General features: G+C 43.3%; 2 protein-coding genes across 3 annotated transcripts in view; one reads left to right on the top strand and one right to left on the bottom strand.

Moving 5' to 3' along the window:
- The window catches only part of DHRS12 (dehydrogenase/reductase 12), a 38,145-nt gene extending 35,580 nt beyond the window's left edge, over positions 1-2,565 (top strand). Inside the window, exon 10 of the mRNA XM_027674419.1 lies at positions 2,479-2,565. Within this exon, the coding sequence (XP_027530220.1) occupies positions 2,479-2,501 (23 nt within the window). The 3' untranslated portion in view covers positions 2,502-2,565. The remainder of the gene's footprint in view (positions 1-2,478) is intronic.
- The window catches only part of WDFY2 (WD repeat and FYVE domain containing 2), a 79,970-nt gene that overhangs the window by 9,953 nt on the left and 50,119 nt on the right, over positions 1-19,898 (bottom strand). The window contains exons 5-12 of one of the 2 annotated variants that reach the window (XM_027674414.1): positions 14,447-14,597; positions 12,128-12,240; positions 11,112-11,238; positions 9,118-9,223; positions 5,720-5,821; positions 4,938-5,068; positions 4,475-4,583; positions 1,499-3,826 (exon numbers count right to left, since the gene is read on the bottom strand). In XM_027674414.1, the coding sequence (XP_027530215.1) occupies positions 3,797-3,826; positions 4,475-4,583; positions 4,938-5,068; positions 5,720-5,821; positions 9,118-9,223; positions 11,112-11,238; positions 12,128-12,240; positions 14,447-14,597 (869 nt within the window). In that variant the 3' untranslated portion in view covers positions 1,499-3,796. The remainder of the gene's footprint in view (positions 1-1,498; positions 3,827-4,474; positions 4,584-4,937; positions 5,069-5,719; positions 5,822-9,117; positions 9,224-11,111; positions 11,239-12,127; positions 12,241-14,446; positions 14,598-19,898) is intronic. The other variant, XM_027674415.1, reaches the window with a different exon arrangement.

The raw sequence follows: 19,898 nt of genomic DNA, 5'->3' as shown, positions 1-19,898 counted from the left end.
CTAACAATGATTTCCTCAGCAGGCATAAAGCAAACTTTTTTTTCCCTACATCATCCTTTTTTTGCATCATCCTTTTTGCATCATCCTTTTTGCACAACCAGCCATCCCCCTTCTTTTCAGCAACCAACCCCACTCAGAGGGAACACATCCGTGCTTTTCCCAGTACTGGAGATACTTATGCCACCCTCTCAGGGAGAGTGCAGTTATCATTACTGATGTGCTAAGTCAACATGCTGACATTCAGGTGATGGCCTCAAGTTCAGGAGGACAAAGTATGGAGGTCACCTGGGCTTCATTGTAAAAAGCAGCTGTAGACAAAGGTGCCAATAGCTGAGCATGTGAATGTCACCATTCAGGATTATTCTCTGTTAGACTGGCTGACTTTTAGCCTTTTGCACCACCCTGTTTCAACCACATTTAATCATGATGTTAGTCTTCTTGTAGATGGGAGGACCATCAATGCTATCATTGCAAGCAGTTGCAAGCATTCTTTTCCCTTCATACAAATATTTTCAGCTTAAAAAGACTGAAGTTTGGGGCTCAGGTTGTCCCACCTGGATCAAGCCACCTGCTCAAGTACTCTGTATGTGACCAGTGCCTGCCCTATCACCTGCCTAATCACTACAGACACAGTTCATTGTAAAGCCAGGAATAGCAGGGAGATGCTCTAAAGAACAATGCTTCCTCGCCCAAGGAAACACCAGCTAAGTGAGAAATGAAAATCACTTTTTCTGATGTGAAGAGCAAAGGGAGGCCAGCATTGTTTGTACACCCCTTGTCATAGCAGGAGGTATCACTAAAAGCTGCTGCCCTTCAGGAACCCTGGGGAAAGGGCACTTGGCTTCATTTGAGTGTGTGTGGATGTGTGTATGCACGTGGTGCTGCACAGTTTACACCTGTATCAAAAGACACCCTCTTTCCAATCCTCCAATAATGCAATTCATAAAAATAGCTCAGGTGTGTTATTCAGCAAGTAAAATGGAAAGAAAATTACCAAGCAACAGGGATCCCTTTTTGGGTGGATCTAGTAGACAGAAGAAAGTAACAGAAGAGGAAGGCAGGTGTTTTAACTCTCCCAGTGTCATATCTTCCTTACTTCATTTGGAAGGTAAAAGAATTACTGAATTAGAGACATCTATTTTCGCTTCCTATCTCTACATTATAGGTTTTAAGGGCATAGCAAAGGGACAAACTTCCCTTCCCCCCTCAGCTTCACTTTCAGCTTATATAATTTTCTAAACCCAGATGAGTTTGTCCTGCAACTGCAAGATAAGGAGATATTCAGCTTAAATTCAGATAACCCTGCAGGTAATTCAGTCAGAAAGAACAGCCAGGAAAATTTTGCAAAATGGATTTATATACCCAACATCCACTCAACAAGCAACACTGATACCATGACTCCTTGGAAGACAATGGGGGAGTGGCCAAGAGTTTACTGCAGAACAGTCCAAACATATGTAGCTCCCATATTTAGTCTCCTTTGGAGTCAATTCCTCACCTTTGTTTGAACATTATGTGTTCAGGACTAGGTGCTGACCCAGGAGCAGATCCTCAGCTTGCTGACTCCACCACTCCATCAGTGGAAGCAAAATTCATGCTGGAGTCCCAGACTTGTTGCAAATGCTGTCTCCTCAGGAACAGAGCACTAAACTGTCATTTAAATCCACTTTGGTGTGCCCATGTTTCCGTAACCATGAGATACACTCCCTGCACAGCAAAGCAAGTCAGGTCTTTGGCCAGAAGGCCCTGAGTCCGAGGTAACACATAACATCAAAGTGCAGCAAAGTTTTGTACATCTTCTCAAGCTGGAATGAAATATTGACAGGCAACTTGCTCATCTTGCATAGCTTCAACAGCCAAGAATACTTCAGTCATCAGAAAACATGCACAAGTTGTAATGAAAAGCCTTCCAAGAGGAAACAAGCTTCTAGTTTCCCGGAGAGAAAGTGGGAGGACTTAGAAAACAATTAACACTCAAGCTGGAAAAAAAATATTTTTAGTGCTGTGTGAATTATGTTTGAAAATATGCTTTAAAATATGCTGCCTAGAGGGGAACCATCAACAGGCTGTATGACCAGGAAAGCCAAGGTGGCATTATTTCAGAGAACATGACTGCAAAATGCTTCATCACAGTTTGTAGGATGTTTAAAAAGAGAATTTTCCCTGAAAATACATAGCAGTCCTGTGACGCACACATGAAAGTCCACTCACTCTTTACTGCAGCAGCTCACTGGACCAGAATTAATGCCATGGATTGTGTTAACTTTTTTTTTTAACTCGAAAATAAATTACTGTTGGGTAAACAAAGGAGAAGCTTTACTTTCTTTTGATGTTCTAACTGAAGAAAGAACACCAGGCTTCTCTAGGTGGCAATGAGCTCTGTAGTGGTAAACATCATGGCCTCCCCACTTTAGAAGGGAAAAGTAAAGTCCAAAATGAGGCAAGACTGAGCACAACCAATGTCCTGTGTCACTGCAGCTACAGACCACAAGGCCTGCTGAAACAGTGGATACAGGAAAGCCCTTGGTCTGGTTTGCAGTTCTACTCTCTACACCACTTTCTTTGAAGTGCATCAGCAATACCATGCTAAAATTTGAAATGGATTAATGGAACAGAGAGTTAACTCTTCAGAGAAGATCCCTTTGGAAAAAAAGGGTTTTTTTTCAATCATTCATTTTGACAATGCCCTTCTAACAAGGTAATTTTGGTCAATCCAGGTTTTTAAATACTGTTTATTTTTAAAAGAAACCATAAAATATGACAACAGGACAATGGGCGTCATTCAGCAATATCAGTTTTGGGTCTATAGAGGAAATTAATAAAAACCATCAGCATTTAAAAAAAATATGACTAACCATATGGAAAACAGGAAAAACAAAATTCATCTTCAACAACACAGACAGATATAAATGCTGAAATGTTGCTGTGCAAGGTAGAGGTAGAGGTAGAGGTTAACCAGACTTTTCTAACCTAGACCAGTTTTAGATCTGCCCCCCCTCCATGCACACACTCCCAAAAGTTCCTGTTGCCAGTAATTTCATTTGAATCAGCCTGTCAGCTTCATCAAACTCAAACAAGTCTGTGAGTTCCTTGTAATGCTCTGAGCTGGAAAACTATTTCAGTTTTCTGTAGAAATTAGTTGCTGAGCAACCTGCCCCCAGGTTTTGCAACTTGTGCAGCAAAGGAAGAGGCAGGAAGATTACACAGACCAATAAAATACTCTCTGGATGATGCCCACTAGGACAAGTAGATGGTAGAGCCCTTTTAGGAATTGCAATAGTCCATCAGCTCCTTGGTGATGCACCCAGAGAACATGCAACACTGCACTTGGGGTTCCTCCACTGGAGAGAGCATGGTCAGCAGAAATATCCCAAATCAATAGGTACTTGCTGTGGGAGAGCCGATTGCTTAATACAGTCTGTTGATACCGAAAACTCACATGGTAGGGCACAACTCAAGAACCCTCTGTACAAAGCAGTAAGTGTCTTGACATAGTTAAATATAAAAACTAAAAATTGCACTGCACACAGATTTTCCAAACGAATTCAAGACAGCTGAAGTCAGATCGTACAAACCGTTAGTTAAAAAAATACCTTCTTGAATATTTTGAGAAGTGGAAAGAGTCTTCGTGCAAATGTTCAGCCTTAGTCAAGCAGAGGACATAAAATTGTAAACGCATTAGTTCCTTTCTCATCTGCTGTATGCACCCAACGTTATCTATCTTCCGCAGTATGATTAGGGTTAGAAAATTGGTTTCTTCTGTAAATGTCCCCTTTCCAGTTCCACTGATGTAACATCAAGACACTACTGGTGTCATATCCCACAACTGTCAATACAATAAAATATAACAACATAGTGAATAATGGTTAAAGACAATAAAATACAGTATAAATATAATCTTTAAATAATTTGCACCTTTTTTCTTTGCTTAAGAGGGGCTACATGGTTAGAGGCGTATGCAACACGTCTGAAGAAGTTTGATTTCCTTTTCCACCACTCGTGTCAGAGTGGTGGAGGTTGACCAAATGACACTCTGTATGTCACTATGTTTTATCCCTATGAGTCAGGTTCATAGCTGGCCTTAAAAGAAACCAAAAAACTCCCATTACATTGCTAACTTGAATGATCAGCGTATTCATAACACATTGTGAGGATTTTTCTTTTTTAAATTAATCAAGCTATAATAAGTTATAAACTTATTCATTATTTTAGCTATTTCTTTATCTAACCACACTGAGATTTGCCATGTTGAAAAAAAGTTGGTCTTCCTGGAGGAAAAGTTACAGTTAGAACTTGTCCCAGCCTCCTTCAGGCAATAACTTTATAGACCAAGACCTCCTTGGTACTTATTGGGTGGAAATCCACTAGTGAGAAGCCTCTTGTGTGGAGGAAGGCAGACAGGACATAGCTGCAGCCACATGGGAGAGTAACGGGAAATGAAATACAGGAGCTAGAGCACATTTCTTGCTCCTACCTTAATAACCTTGTCTGTCCCCGAGGTCAACAGCCATCCCCTGGTGGCATCAAAGTGTACGTGAACAATGTTGTGCTTACTGTCATGGAAAGTAGCTGTAGGCGCCCGCCTGAAGAAAGAAATCCAAAAATCAACAAGAACTGTAACTGCAGGATTTTCCCCAAAATTTTTCTCTATCGAGGGAATAACTATCTGACTGCTGCTGTAAGCCATTAATTCAGCAACCACTCCGTAAACTCTACCTTGAGACCTTTTCTGGCATGAAAGGAACAGGGTGGAGGAGGGTTCCTCTATCCCTCCTGGCTTGATAGCCACCCCAGAGGCTTATCTTGCTGAAAAAGCCCAGGGATCACCATGCCGGGCTGCTCCCTCCTGGAGCTTCGCATCTGCCCAGGCCCTTCCAGATGCAGATGCAGATGTTTTGCCCCATTCCAGTGCAAGCTGGCTCGGTGTCCACACTTACTCTTCATCTGTTATGGACTCGTGACAGCTGTCGCAGACCCTCACTTCAAACTCAAACCCCATCAGTGGGATGGAGGAGCGCTTGGAGCTGCATTTGCCGCACACGGCTTTTCCACACTTCCGGCAGTGATGCTGTAGGAGACAACATGCAGAAAGACATCTTAAGTCACAAACCCAGATCAGGTCACAGCTCAGGTCCCACTGGTTGTACTGTCTCATTCCAGCAAGACCCAGCCAAGGCTGCAGCAAACAGGAAAGCTTCTCAAACTCCAGGAGAACATGGAGCACTTTTTCACCCCTTTCCCGAAAGTCTCTGTCTGCAGCCCTCTCCTGCTGAGCAGGAAAACACAGCAGCATGTTTCAAGCAGACCAATAAGCCTTTTCCAATACAGCCTGAGGAGTTACACATGTTTACCCAAACTGTTTGAAAACTGCTTTCGTTCCAGCACGATCTCTAAAAATCTGCCGCAAATTTCTTTCTATAACACATTTGATTAAAATAAGCAAAATCCCATGTGGCTAAAGCCATGGAAGGCCCCAAAACAATCTACTCAGCCCAAGACATGCTTTTGCTATTGGGACTGGTTGGAAAAACAAAAGTGTGTTCCTCACAACCCAAAACCCAGCCTCATCAGAGGGGCGTTCACTGTCCCACTACTGAGCATTGAGTGGAAAAACGAAGTGCAAGTTCTCAAAGCTTTAGGGAGAAAAAGGCTACCACAATCTATTATGAGAGGAAAGCCTGACTGCAATATGTTAACCCATCAAAGGACACATACAAACCTGCCTGAGGCCTATTTTCTTACTGTCCCACATTTGCTTGAAGTTCCAGAAGAAAGGCTGGTCACATTTTTGACAGGAATCACTATCCAGCCACTCGGGGGTCTGCAACACACATGCACGTAAACACAAAGTGGAATTGAGCAACAAACAGAAAAACTTCCAATGGAGCCTAAAGGTAGGACAAGAAAGATGTATTGTCATGTGGCAATATGGCCAGCTAAACTTGATTTAAAATCTCCATTTTCACAGGATGCCATTTTGACTGTTCCCTGGGATGTCTTTTTTGGCTTATCTCTGAGCTTTGAAGGACATGGGAGGAACACTTTGCACACAAATCATGAAGAAGAGTTTGATAATAAGACCACAGAAATAACCCGGGAACAAACCAGCCTCCCCCATATCTCCAGTTCTGGAATTAAGCATGTAAGAATACTTTGTCCTGTCCTGTCTGGACAGCATTTACCACCTGCTATTGCCTCTGATGGAAACTGGGGGCAATTAATATTTCCAATAGCCAAGAAACTCATCTGAAGGGAAAGGGGAGTTACTGGAAATACTGATGTGGTTTGGGTTTTTCATATTCTTTCTTTCTTTAATACCGTAAGAGGTGTTCCTGCTGTCAGAGGTACCTGTGCTACAAATCACACATAGGGGTCAGAAAGATGAGATCATCTGAACAAGTCTAAGACCAAAACCAGCTCTTTTCTCTACTTTTACAAAAGACAAGGGAAGGCAGGTCTCCTATTTCCTAACATGGTGTGAACCTTTGCACTCATGCTGTGGATAGCACAGGTAAGAAGAATTAAAGAAAATAAAGACTATATTAAAGGCACTTCTCTCTCCTGCAGCCAGGTTTTGCTGTGCAAAGTAGCATGGATCAGATGCCCTGTAGGGAAGCAAGTCTTGCCAGATCCTGAAAGAGCTCAGGAGATGCCTGAAGTAGCAGGAGAGCACATGGAAGGGTCAGTCATTCTCCTCCACTGCATTTGGGTTCTCTGACACTTGTCTTGCACTGAGCTGCTGAGGGGCATGCAGTGCATCCCCCCACAGCGTTTAGGAAACCCTCCAGGGGACATGAGACTTGGGAAGAGTCCTGGTTCTTGACCCCTCTCCAGATGGCAGCAGTTTTTCTGTCCTAATCTGGCCTAGTGAGAATGACACTTCTTCCCCAACAGACAACTTCTGCTCCTTTTTCTGCCCCAACAGAGCAAGAGCTCCGTCCAAAGCTGGTCCTGGTAAGTTGGTCCATCCTGTGTCTCCTGTGGAGCAGCCCCAGGCAGATCATGACAGCCCTGCCAGTGTCTGCAACACTGCAACATGTTCCCACTAGTCCTATCAACACATGAGATTAAATAAACATTAACTAGTGTTTCATACATTGTGAGGAAGCAATTAGCAAATTTCAGTTGTTGTATCAGAGCCACTCATTTCTCACATGCTGCAAATTAAAATGGCAAGACACACTGCTGAGATTAGGAACTAATACTCATAGAAAAGCCAGACAGATATAAGTTAAGGGCAGATGGAGACCCTCAGCTCCAAGGATATCTTTTATCCCCGACAATAAAGCAATCACCTGCTTCATATTCTTCTGCCAGTTATTCTGAAGGCTGTTCATTCTGCTGGGGCAAATCTTTGTCTTTTCTACCCACAAGAGTCTTTCTGTTTAATGCCTACAGTTTTACGTCTGTGTGTATAACTTTTCGTCTCTTAAGTATTTGAACACTATAGAGGAAGAAGACATTTTGCTTGTGACAAGTAACCACTTTGTAGTCAGATAGAAACACAGCTTCTAGCATCTTTCAGATGTTGTCTTCTTACAGCTTTTTAAAAATAGAGTTGAAAATGAAGAAATTACTTAATTCACTCTAATGCAATCTCAAAGATGTGGGAAAATCTGATACAATAATGTGAGTACTGAGGACACATCACATGGAGAAAACCTTTACACAAGGGCAAAAATACCAAAGCCGAAATCCAGAAGAAGGTGCTCTAGGACCCCAAACCAAGATTTGGTATTAAAATCTCGAAGATTCATGTTTTGGGAGTGGTTTGGCACCAACAACACCCTATTGTGCTACTGATAACAAGAACAAGCCCACATAGCCATAGGCTGAGAAAGCAGAGCATCCATTAGCACCTGCTGCTAGGCCTTCATTTAGCTAATTATATTTCTCCTCTATTTTTTAAACCAGCCTTCTCATAGCATTGCGGCATGTTTTGTGACAAGCAAACCCTTACTGCAGCCTTCTGAAGGCAGCAAATAAATAAAGGTTTTAATTTCTGGATGTTCAAGTTGCAGCAAAAAGGAAACATCTGTTGGGAAGGAGGAAACCACTCTGCATTCATTTCACTTTAGGGGCTGATGACATACTTGGCCATGGGACTAGCAATCAAAGAGAGCTAACTGGAATGCTAACTCACATTAAAAAGGGAGCTCAGTTCCTGCCTATGCCTACTTCAGTAGTTTTTTTAAAATCAAGTTTTTCACTTAGATTTCCTCCTTCCTCAAGGAGACCCACAAAATCCAGGGAGGCCAAAACTCTTAAGAACCAGCAAAGATGATGAAAGCTCACCCTGTGAAAAGCCTTGCTCAGACCTATCCACTGCAGGGACTAGAGGTGCCTTTGTACCCTCTGCAGGAAGAGGGCAGAGGTTTGACACATCGCCAGGATTTGCCAGGCTGTCGAGCAGGGCCGGCACCTGACTCATTCAGCACAGTGCTCGCTCCCCCTCTCTGAGTCAAGTCTCAGGAATTGCCAAGTGGAGGCTGCTCCCGCAGTGCCAAAAACATGGGCTGCATTTTTGCACCCGCTTACATTACATTCGTTGGCTGTGAAGCACAAAAGCAATTAGAAATGTGTGGGTGAAATCTTAGTCTGTATCAGCATAGCCATCATTTACCCTGCTTCTACATTGTTACACCAGAGCAAGACCAAGTAGCAGGTGTGACTGAAGCCCTAGTTAAATGTCTTCTTATCAAGAACAGTGAAAAAACCACACTGGGTTGCAGTTTTCCAGAGATGATAAAGAGCTCTGTTGTTTTGTTTTCTTAAAAACAACACTAATCCATCCATTTACATCTGAACTGATGATATTTCTCAGGATAAACAAAGCTGAGGATGTCACAATATCCTCTTTACAGGATGTCTTTCAGAGCAGTAATGTAAAGACTAAGAGTCGTTTAGCAGTCTTTTTAATACACATTTTCTGCCAGTCAATTTCCCCTGTACCATATTATCAAAGGTATGGCATAATTGCTGTATAACAACTGAGGCATATCCAAAAACATTTTTAGAGCTTGGAATAATCTTGGTTAGGTTGAAAGTTGCCATTTTAGAAAGGCCCCTTCTTCCCAAGACTGTTTCAGATCAAACTGATGAGAACTAAGCATCTACCTCCTGCCTCTCAACATCCATGTTCCAGACGACGATTCCTCCATCTGCTCCGCAAGAGATGAGCTGCCGAGTGTGGTGAGCATAGGAGAGGGACTGAACTTTATCACTGAAAAGGAAACAAGACAGTTACTAATCAACCATCTATAGCTAGTGCACAAGTAAGCACAGAATATACTATAAAGCAGTACAAACCCTTTGTTTGCCCTTATGTTTCCCTCCCCCATTCACTGTACATGGCATCCATCAGATGCAAATAAGTCTTTGCTGTCCAGCTGGGACCAGAAAGAGAGTATGGCTTATCTGGGCAGCATCTACAAAAGCAAAGACCTGTTCTGATAACTGGTTTTGCTGCCCCTGAGATGGGAGGTCCCAGCTACACCGGGAAGCCTCAACAGAGGTGCAGCTCTGGGCCTCTCTGAAGGCACAACTGGATGAATGAAAGCTCCAGTAAGGTACCTTATTGTCAGACAGTCTGTAACAACTTTGTTTTTGTAAAGCCCTGCATCATCTAGAAATGAAGCACTGAGGAAGTACTGAAGATTTTCTTTTAGCACTAACAAGCACAGAGTTTCAAAAATAATATAGGAATCACTAAATTGTTCCTAAGCCTTCTCAGAGTAAGGCAGAAAATTTAGGTGCTTCTGTTTCTTCTTTTAAGGAAAAAACAACATGGGAAAAATAATTCTCTCAAGCCTCCAAAGATGGGCTCAATCTTTCATAAAAGAAAGAAAACCAAGCTTCATCTCAAGCTGTTTGCAACCTGGGGAACAAAGACCACATAACACTGTTACAGAAAAAAACAAGGTTACGAAGACACAGAAACTGAGAATACCATGACTGGAAATAATCCACAATATTTGGTTTTCTTTGCTACCACCACTGATCTTGTCTGCCCAAAGGACATTCATGCTAACATATTTGCTTTTGCACATGGCTGCACCTGCAGAGGGAAATGCACTTATGGAAGAGTTTGGTACAACACAGCCACCTTTCACAGTGCCTGCTTGCTGACACCAGAGGCACCATCAGAATTCTTAGGACTTTATGTTGTACAATTCCAGCTGACAGCCACGCCACAGATTAGGATCCAGAGGCTAATTTCATATTAGGAGAACTAATTTCCACAGCAATAAATCTAGCAGCAATGCATTAGCAAGCACCACTGGAAGGGTATGAGAGTGATCTGGGAATTTCAGCAAGAGCTCTGCAGTGCTCTGAAATCCCAGAGCATGCAAATCACTCAGCAAGTGCAGCATCACTGTATGAACCATGTAAGAAACTGTTAGGCCACAGCCACCATGGGATTTTGCTTTTCCAGACCTAAGCTTGGACACAAGTCCCACACATATGCTGTCTCAATACTCTGAAACAAACTTGTTGCATTGCCAGTGTTAAAAGATGGGGAGATCATTGGCACTAGAGCCAGTCTGACCTCTACTCAACACCCAGTAGGGGCTTAGTCTTCTTCAAAGACATCTACTATGCTGCACAAATGTACATGCAAAGATGATGCCTCTTGCATTGAGGAGATGTAAAGGCTCCTACAGGTGAAACCTATTAATTAGAATTCAGGCTGTAGGTAAAGTGGCTTGGAAAAAGTGTGGAGGAAAAAGGGACTAATTGTTCAAGCCCGATGCTCCCTCTAGGGGAAGGAAAGACCTTGACACCTAAAACTCAAGAATTTCTCTGCAGCTGTCCTCATTTGAGGACATTCCTCATTCCAACAGAGGTGCAGGCTCTGGCATAACACATTTGGGATTATAGATACTGTGCTTTCCTTCACCACCCTCTGCAGACTCTCAAATCAGCCTGTGGGCTCAACACTGAGAAACTTACTATAAGCAAATTATTCCTGATGTACATGAACCATAGGGAGTCATACATACAAGCTTGAAGCTTGTGAAGACTGTAAGCTTTGGGCTGTTTGTTTCCAGATGTGGGTTCTGCCTTTAGCTTTTCTGCCATAAAAGCAGGAGGGAGGGCTTTGAACGTACTTATGTCCTTGCAGCTCGATGGCTGTTCCTTTTCTTCCTCCAATATCCCACATTATAATGGAATGATCAGAACTGCCTGAGAATAAAACTCGCTGTATTGGGTCCCAACAGAGAGCAGTGACACCACCTGCAATTAGAGCGCACACAACAGTCATTTTGTTACGGAAAGCAGAAGACCAGAATGTAACTAAATAAAAATGACAGAGAGAGTGATTAAAATGCAGGCCTCTTTAGCAAAGGCCATGCAGCCGCGTGCCATGTGCCAGTGGAAAACTAAGAGGCTAGAAAACCTACTGAGATTCCTGACAGCAGCCCAGCTGCTCTTCTGTGGGCACAGGGCTCCATTGCCACTTGCACTGAACAGTAAAATGTAGTAGAAGGATGGTCACAGTGTGACTATACAGCTTTTCATCTCCACAATTTCTAAGAGATTAAAAGAGAAATAAGTGTGGAATATTATGGGCATCTTCTTAGTATCCTAGCACAAGGATTGTGCTACCTCGTGATTGAGCTATTAGCATTTAGTCAGATAGGAGGGATATGGGGAGAAAATGCTGAGGAATGACCACCATTTCTTCTGTTGGATGGTAGGATCCTATCCAGGATTGCTCTTTTCTAAAGGGTGATGGGGCTCAAGTTCCAGCAGTGAAACAAGCAATTAGTGCGTCCAAGATGTGCATATTCCCTTTGGGAAAAAGTGTCTACCAGCGTGGGTTTCTCCTTTATGAGCACCCATTCTTCTCCAAGAATTACCACAACTTGTTTAAGTCTTACTCTGCTTTAATTGGTAGCTACTGATTATGGCATTTTCTGCCATACATGTTTTCTGCTCAGAGTTCTGATGACTCTTGTTTTTACCAATACAGCTTCCCTGAACTGCTGTGACAGTTTAAGGTCTATGTTCCTTTCATGCTATGCACTGACACAAGCCATCCTAGTGTTTCACAAGAGAGTCAAACCACCATAATGCTGAACACAGATGAAGAATCAGATTGGGTCTCCTCCTGAGGCCTTACCTGTGTGTCCCTTAAACGTTGTAACAAGGCTGCAGGACTCTTGCTCTAGTTTGAGTATGGTCACTTGCCCAGAATGATCACCAACAAACACATGCCGGGTTTCCACATCAAATCTGATGGATAAATGCTGAGGAAAATATATTGTTAACACAAGCTACACATTCCTTTCATGACTTGCTAATTCTTTTAACATGAGCATACTGCAACCTTGTGAATAGTGCTCCAGTCTCAAGGAGGTATTCAGAGTGTACTTTTAGGCACCCGTTCATACTAGTAGTGCAGTATCCCTGAGTAAACCAAAGAGAAAAGATTAGACTATTCCAGAAGACACAATTTGTGTTTTTGTAATGAAACACCTTTGAAGCAGCCCTTCTCCATGAACATAGGAGTTGTCTCCCTGGGCTCTGTAACTTAGATATTAGAGTTGGATGGTATCTACTCTCTCCTTCCCAAACTTGTTTAAAATAACTATTACTAGTTTTCTGTTTGTATTGGATTTGCATGTCAAAGTTTTGGTAGTGGGGGGTATATGGTGTGGCTTCTGTGAGAAGGTTTGCTGGCAGGACTTGTGACGCTGTGGGAACCCATGTTTGAGCAGTCTGTTCCCAAAGGGCTGCACCCCATGGAAGGAACCCATGCTGGAGCAGGGGAAGAGTGTGAGGAGTCCTCCCTTTGAGGAAGAAGAATCAGCAAAGACAACATGCAATGAACCAACTGCAACCCCCCAGGAGGCAGAAAAAATCAGGACTGAAGTTCAGCCCAGGCAGGAAGAAGGAAGGAGTGGGGGGAAGGTGTTTTTAAGATTTGGTTTTATTTCTCATTACCCTATTCTGATTTGATTGGTAATAAATTAAACTAATTTCCCCAAGTTGAGTCTGTTTTGTCTGTGACAGTAACTGGTGAGTGATCTCTCCCTGTACTTATCTTGGCCTTTCTTTATGTTTTCTCTCCCCCACCCAGTTGAGGAGGGGAGTGACACAGTGGCTTTGGTGGGCACCTGGCACCCAGTCAGGGTCAACCCACCACAATGCTTCTTCATTATAGTCAAGTTCATGAATACAGTGAAAAAGTATTGTTTCATGTCATATTTGAGGAAGTGTCAACTACATCAGACACCTCACACATCATATTCTAAACTGAATAAAATCTGGACCATTTAACCACCTACTTGGAACTATGTAACTGGACAGATTCTGACCACTTCATCCAATTAATTCCACATTCAGAGTCCATACCGGATATTTAAGGAGCAACTGCTTTTAGCACTCCATAAGAGCAGTGCTATTTAAGAAACACTGATTTTAAGCACACAGGACATAGGAGAAAAAAAAGAAAAACCAAACATGTTCCTGGTTGTGCCAAATATTTTTGCAGTACTGCCAATGATTCTTCCTTCCACTGCCCTCCACCATCATGATCAGATGACTCAAATTAAATTGTCCTCCAAAAGTTCACTCAAAATGGTCTGTTCTCAGAGAGATTTAGAGAATACAGGACAAATTCTTGCATCATGCTTTCAAATACATTTATAATTTAATTTAAAATTAAGTCCAGTCTTTATGCCATTTATATTGGCTGAATGACCAGATAATATAAAGCAAGTCCATATTGGAACAGTAATTTTGAGTAGGACTCACTTCTCCTGAACTAGCAAAACACACATCTATACCACGTACACTCTGGGGCATTAAAAGGTCTGTTTATGCTAACCTCTGTTTTCAGCCTAAGACCTCACACTTTTCCACTTTCCTATTTATTTGCAATAAAGCTGAATTAATATTTCTTTTATTGTTGGGCGGCTGGGGCAGCTCTGCATGAATAAGCCACTCGAGTGCCATTTCTGGAGTCATTTACTCTTTGGTTAACCCAAATTCCCAATACATAGTGAGCAGTTCCAGAGTGAAGGACAAGTGCTCATTATTTTATATTAAAGTAATTTAATTTTTACCATGCATGCACACAGGCACTCTGACCCGATCACCAACCTACTTTGCTACCATTAATTCTCTGAAGAAAGCATGCACTGCATGTTTAAATGAAGGTCCTATCCATATTTATTACAATAGCAGACCACAATAGGTTGCAGATTGTTCATTGTGGTGCTTAAAAATGCTTAGACCTAAATATGCCATAATGCATTAAGGAGACAAAGCAAGGAGAATAGGCAGTTTTTAAAATTGGCTTTAAGTAACAGTTTCTCGCACAAAGCACTGAACCTATGCAGGGCACAAAATCTGCAGGACAACTAGACAAATAAACTAAAAGGGCTGTTTGAGTGCCAAAGAGCAGAAATAAAACTGAAAGCTCAGCAAAGGATACTGCAGGCCACAGGCACCTGCACTGGTGCGGTACCCTCCCAGCCGCTGGCCACTTTCCGAACAGTGCCACGTGAAGTGTTTATCTTGTCCAGTGCTTAACACCCACTCCATTTCCAGAACAAAGAGAATCATGATGACCCTGCTTTGATGAGCTGAAAATTAAGCAGACAGACACATAATCACATTGCAGAGAAGAACATGGGGGCAGAATAACACTGCAAATACCAACTGCACCCAACTCCTCCACTCACCCTTCCCTACAGAAGCAGCTGGTGTTTAATAATCCTGTTGACATCAGCTAGCATGCGAGGTTGTAAGGTCCCTGCTCTGCATGTTCAGCGTTTGCATGAGAAAGAGTGGAAGCAAGACTTAATTCCTTCCATGCCTGTTGCAGCCATTTGTCTTCCACAGTAGCACAAGTCTTCCCTCCATGATTGTATCATCACTAACAAAACTGCCATTGTGGAATGGACTCGGGGCTCCATTTAAACCTCTTTTGAGCTGGTTTTATGACAGCAGTACAGATGCCTACCCTGCCACTCCTCCTGCTGTGAAGTCTGGTGGATCTGGGCTGTGGTACCCCAGCAGAATGATGAGTTACAGGCACAATGCTGCACCAAAGGAAAGTTTCAGCATTGCATGTAAACCAGATAGAAAGGTTATTGGAATAAAATAAAAGGAAAAGAAAAATATCACAGCTGTGTTAGATGAATAAAACAGCTGAAGGAATAAATCTCTACTGCTACCAAAATAAAGCCATCAAAAGCTTTTCATTAAAACAAGGGAATGCATGCTTGTACAGACAGTTTTTTGTATGAATGACCAGTGGGCTTGGTCATGAAGTGCTGATTGAGCTGACTTTTTAATAAAACAAGTGGCTGAAAAGACTTGCAGAACTACTCCCAGCTGTAACTTAGCAGTGATTGCCATACTCCTCAATCTACGGCCCTGCTGATTTATTACTGTTCTGAGACCCGCCAACATGTATTGCACAAAACAGGCTGGTTGTATTGCTTGTATTTGTTTGTGTAAAAGCTGACACACACACACACAAAAAAATTAAATATGTTTGGAAGCTTAAACACCAGCCCCAAGCCTCCATTTGAAATGCAGAGAAATTCTTCAGAACAGTATGGGAATATTGCTGTCTGCCCTGCACAAATATACAGCACAAATGAGAGCTGCGTTCAAACCCTATGAGGGGAACCAGTTGTAGTAAGGAAGTGGTGGCTTGCATAAGCCAACACCTGCCCTGATCCACACTGCTTTTTTAGATGGAGATTCCCTGAGGAGAAAAGTCAAAAGATGCATTGACACAAGTTGCCACAACTGTGACTGGCAGCTAGACCAGTTTACAGTGTCAGACATGAACTTGTGCCCAGGTGCTTTCACCCTTGCCCATAGAAGAGGTCAGATTTTGGCTGTCATTTCCATAAGTTTTACATTCCAGACAGAAGGATGGGGACCGCCAAGGAGTCACTTGAGCTCTTTCAAATAGATCCTATCTCCTCTCGGCCCTTGTTTTCTCTGGGGAGAAATTCAGTGACCCCATAGGTGGTTCATGCTTGTCTTTACCTTTCTGCTGGTCTCTCCGGAAACACCCGCACTAGCTGGTGGAGTGGTGCACTGAGAGAGGGTCATGATGAGCTGTAGGCTGCTACAAGCACCTGATGGGCTTATAAACATGTCCCAGCAGCTTGTGTGCACCAGCAAGGTCATAGACAAGGTCATCCACTTTCACAGGATATCCAAAGCTGGCCGAGATCAGACTGTTCAAGGCCTGTCCAGATATGTTACTGCTAGTGACAGCTTCCTGTGGTTTGAATTGGTTGTAAGGATAGCTGGCACCACCCAACTCTCTTAAATTTCCTATCTCCTAAAACTTCTAAAAGGCAGGGCTTGTAACTTTTGCTAGAAGTACTGCCTGTGGATGCTAAGGTAGCTCTTTTTGGCAAATAAGGAACAGACATTGAAGAACTGTACTTGCCAAGAGGTGGAAGGGGTGTACACAATAGGTTTGTTTATCCTCTCTCCTCAAAAGGAGCTTTCAATTCAGCACTCTGTTGTACGCTTGCACATATTAGGCTGGAGCCAACACACATGCTGATGGCAGAAATATCTGAACCAAGTGACAGAGCATGATGGAGATCATCTCAGTAACAGAGGACAGAGAAGACAAATGTAAATCAAAGTCAAGGCTAAAAAAAAATTAAGGCTAAAAGAACTAAAATGTCAGAAGGTTGGAAGCTGACACCAGAGCAAGGAAGAGGTCTGGGCCCTAGGATTAACATAGGTACAGGGTCTTGAAGCAATAAACAAAAAACTGATCCTTCATCCATGGAAGGTTTGATCACCATTTGTGAGCAGAAAAAAATGTGGAGCAAACAATTCCAAAGCTGTTCATTTGCAGCAGGATGGAGATGGGGGGATGGAAGCTGAATGTGTTCGCAGTACAGGAAAAGCCTCGGCAAGCACCAGGCAAGAGCCTATGTGAGCCAGCATGAGAAGGAAGCCATTTTTGGAGGAAGATTATGCTGTACAGAAGGTAGAGAAGCAGCAGAGAGGAGAAGGGAGCAGGTACATGTGCAGCTGGAGAGTGGGAGGCAGCAAGGGGGCTGCTCTCCTTCTATGAGAAAGCAACAGCAAGCAGTGTGGAAAAAAACAGGTTGGAGAAAGGCTGTAAAGTCTGTGCCTAGAGAAGAGAAGCTGCAACCAGGAGGTGAACGCCGAGATACCAGCACAGGGAAAAGGAGGGTGTGCGCTATGTGTAAAGGCAAAGGTCTGAGAAGCATAGTCAGTGCATGGCCACACACAGTGCAGGGGCAAGAAACTGTGCTGAGGGGTTACAACAGTAAAAAGCATCACCAAAAGAGAGGTGGAAGTTACCAGCAAGAAAAAAAGCTTAGCATATGTAAGAAAAGCTCACATGAAGAGGCTGTGCATAGAGGAAAGCATAAGTAAGGGCATGACATGAGCTGGCCTGAAAGCAAGGGGGCAAGGGGTCACCCTCAAAATAGGCAGGCTGCACAAAGCACGGGGCAGAAGTAGGTCTACTAACCTGGCTAGGCAGAAAAAGTGTGGGTCATATAAATAAACAAATCAGTAAAAAGTAAAAAAACCCAGGAGCTGTTATCTCATCCAGAGGGGGAGTGGAAACATGGCCCCTGGCAAGATGGTGTGCTTTCAAGAAGCAGGGTAGAGAAGGCTGTGCAGAGTGGGAAGCTGCAACAGCCGTGCAGTTGGACCAGCCTGTGAGGGGCTGGAAGCCAAGGCTGCTAAGGGGAGGGAAAGATTTCTTCAACACCCATAGTTTTGCAGGAATGTGAGTAGCTGCCCAGGGAAAGAGTGGAGGGTGTGAGCAGAGATTGTCCATGCCTTCAGCTGGTGCTGTGGCTGAAGAAGAGAGGATGTCGATAGTTATGAGAGACCAACACAGAATGAAAAGTTTAATTTCCCAGAGCATCCTAAATGGCACTGTTCAAATGCTTGCACTACCCCTTCTTACACAAGAGAAAGAGTCAGTGCCTAGAGGAGGCCAATGCTCTGAAACCCACCAGATAGTCCTATCTTAATACTGTGTTACATCTCTGATCCCAGTGTTTAGATCCCTTTCAAAAATTAAGATTTCACAACTCCAGACACAGTGTTGCAGCAAAACCTCCACAGAGCATATCCAGCCACATACGCTGCCAATGCCAGACTGCCATATGCCACTGGACCTGGCTGTACACCCCTACCAACACCAAAGCAAAGCCTATACACATGCTGTCATTCCCTGTCACTAGCACATCATTTGGCAGACATATTCATGGCCTTTCAAGACACAATTGGTGTTCTTTAATCCCTACAGCAGCCTCAGCTACCTTCTTGTGGGAGATGATCAATAGCCCACCAGTCACTAGGCAAGGTGTTACTTTCAAGAGCATTGTTGAACATTTACAAAGCTAGCACACACAAAACCAGCCAGCATGGCTAAGCTAAAGCCCCTTGGTAGGCTAAATAAAATTATTTACTCCCCCTAAAACATTTTTAAATTATATAAAGGTCTTACTTGAAAACCTTTAGTAAAACCAAAACTTTTAAAAAGTAAGGCCTTTAACAAAAGAACCACTAGAAGGCTGCCATATGAACAAAACTATGTGTTCCTTTTTAATTATGTTTTCCCTTGCCCCAGGGTTTTACTAAGCTGCTTATGCCAACCCCTACACTTCAGTACGGCCATATGAGGAAGATGCACTATAGGGATGGGATTGTGGAGTGGAGTCCTCCTGGAGCATGAGAGGAAAATCCATCTCTGCTGGATCATAATATGCCTACCCAAAGGACTACAATGCCATTCCCTGCATATTCTCCCAGGGAGCATGGTGAAAACGGGGCTCTTTCCTCCTCACTGTGACCCAGAAGCACCACTGGACTCTGGCCCCAGGGAGGCCCCCAGTAAACTCAGATCCAGTGTTCTGGAGGGAGGCAAATGTAGCAAGAGAAGCATGAAAGTGCCTAACGCTGGGTGGACCGATGAAACTGCAGGAACTTGTGACTGACAGCAGCTCACAGAGCATCTCACTTGAGCAATGTTTCCCCAGCACCCCAGATCTCCACCAACATCTGGTGTGAAGAGCAGAGAATCTTTGAATGAGGGTGGTGGGAGGCACTGCGCTGTGGAGCAGCTGGTCAGCCTCAGGTCACTGGTGTCCTGCAAACAGTGGGGAATCTCTTACTTTTTTTTGTTTGTTTGTTTTCCTACCTTGCACTGTCAGAAACCTGTTCACTTCAATTGTTCAGGTATGTGTGGTGAGAGACTAGAATAGGTTGCCCAGAGAAGTTGTGGATGGCGCATTCCCGGAAGTGTTCAAGGCCAGGTTGGATGGGGCTTTAAGAACCTAGTCAAATCGAATGGACTGCTTATGGCAGAAGGGTTGGACCTAAATGATCTTTACAGTCCCTTCCAACCCAAACCATTCTATGATTCCATGAAAAACTTTCCCACGCTGAGACAGACAGTCTAGGCAGGAAGCGACTCTAGTTATGACTGTGGTCAGTTGTGCTGCCTCTCCACTGGTGTTAATGGATGCTCATTAGAATCCTTTGCTCTGCAATAGTTGGGAAATGCCATTTGAAATCTTGGGGTTCTCCCCCAGGACAACCCATGGAGGCTCTCCATAGCATCTTCATACCCAAAGGCTTCCTGCAATGCTCTGCAGCACATCTGGCACACTGCAGAAGACCATCAGAACAGCTTTCATTTTCCTTCTTTTTTTTTTCCTTCTTTTTTCTATTTTATGAGGGGTGTTCCCTGGACCTTCAGTGGGTTGTCACAACCAACTGGCTTTTCTGCATACTGCCAAGATATCCATTCCCCTCTTCCAAAATTTTCAGCATTATCCCTGAAGAGCTTATCAAGAAAATTTTTCTCATGCATATGTTGTTCTGCATATGCAGAAAAGAAAACTTCA

The sequence above is a fragment of the Neopelma chrysocephalum genome, unplaced genomic scaffold (genome assembly GCF_003984885.1).
Source record: "Neopelma chrysocephalum unplaced genomic scaffold, ASM398488v2 Primary Assembly neopelma1_25, whole genome shotgun sequence".
NCBI classification, from domain to species: Eukaryota; Metazoa; Chordata; class Aves; order Passeriformes; family Pipridae; genus Neopelma; species Neopelma chrysocephalum.
This window is presented reverse-complemented; position numbering and strand designations above follow the sequence as displayed.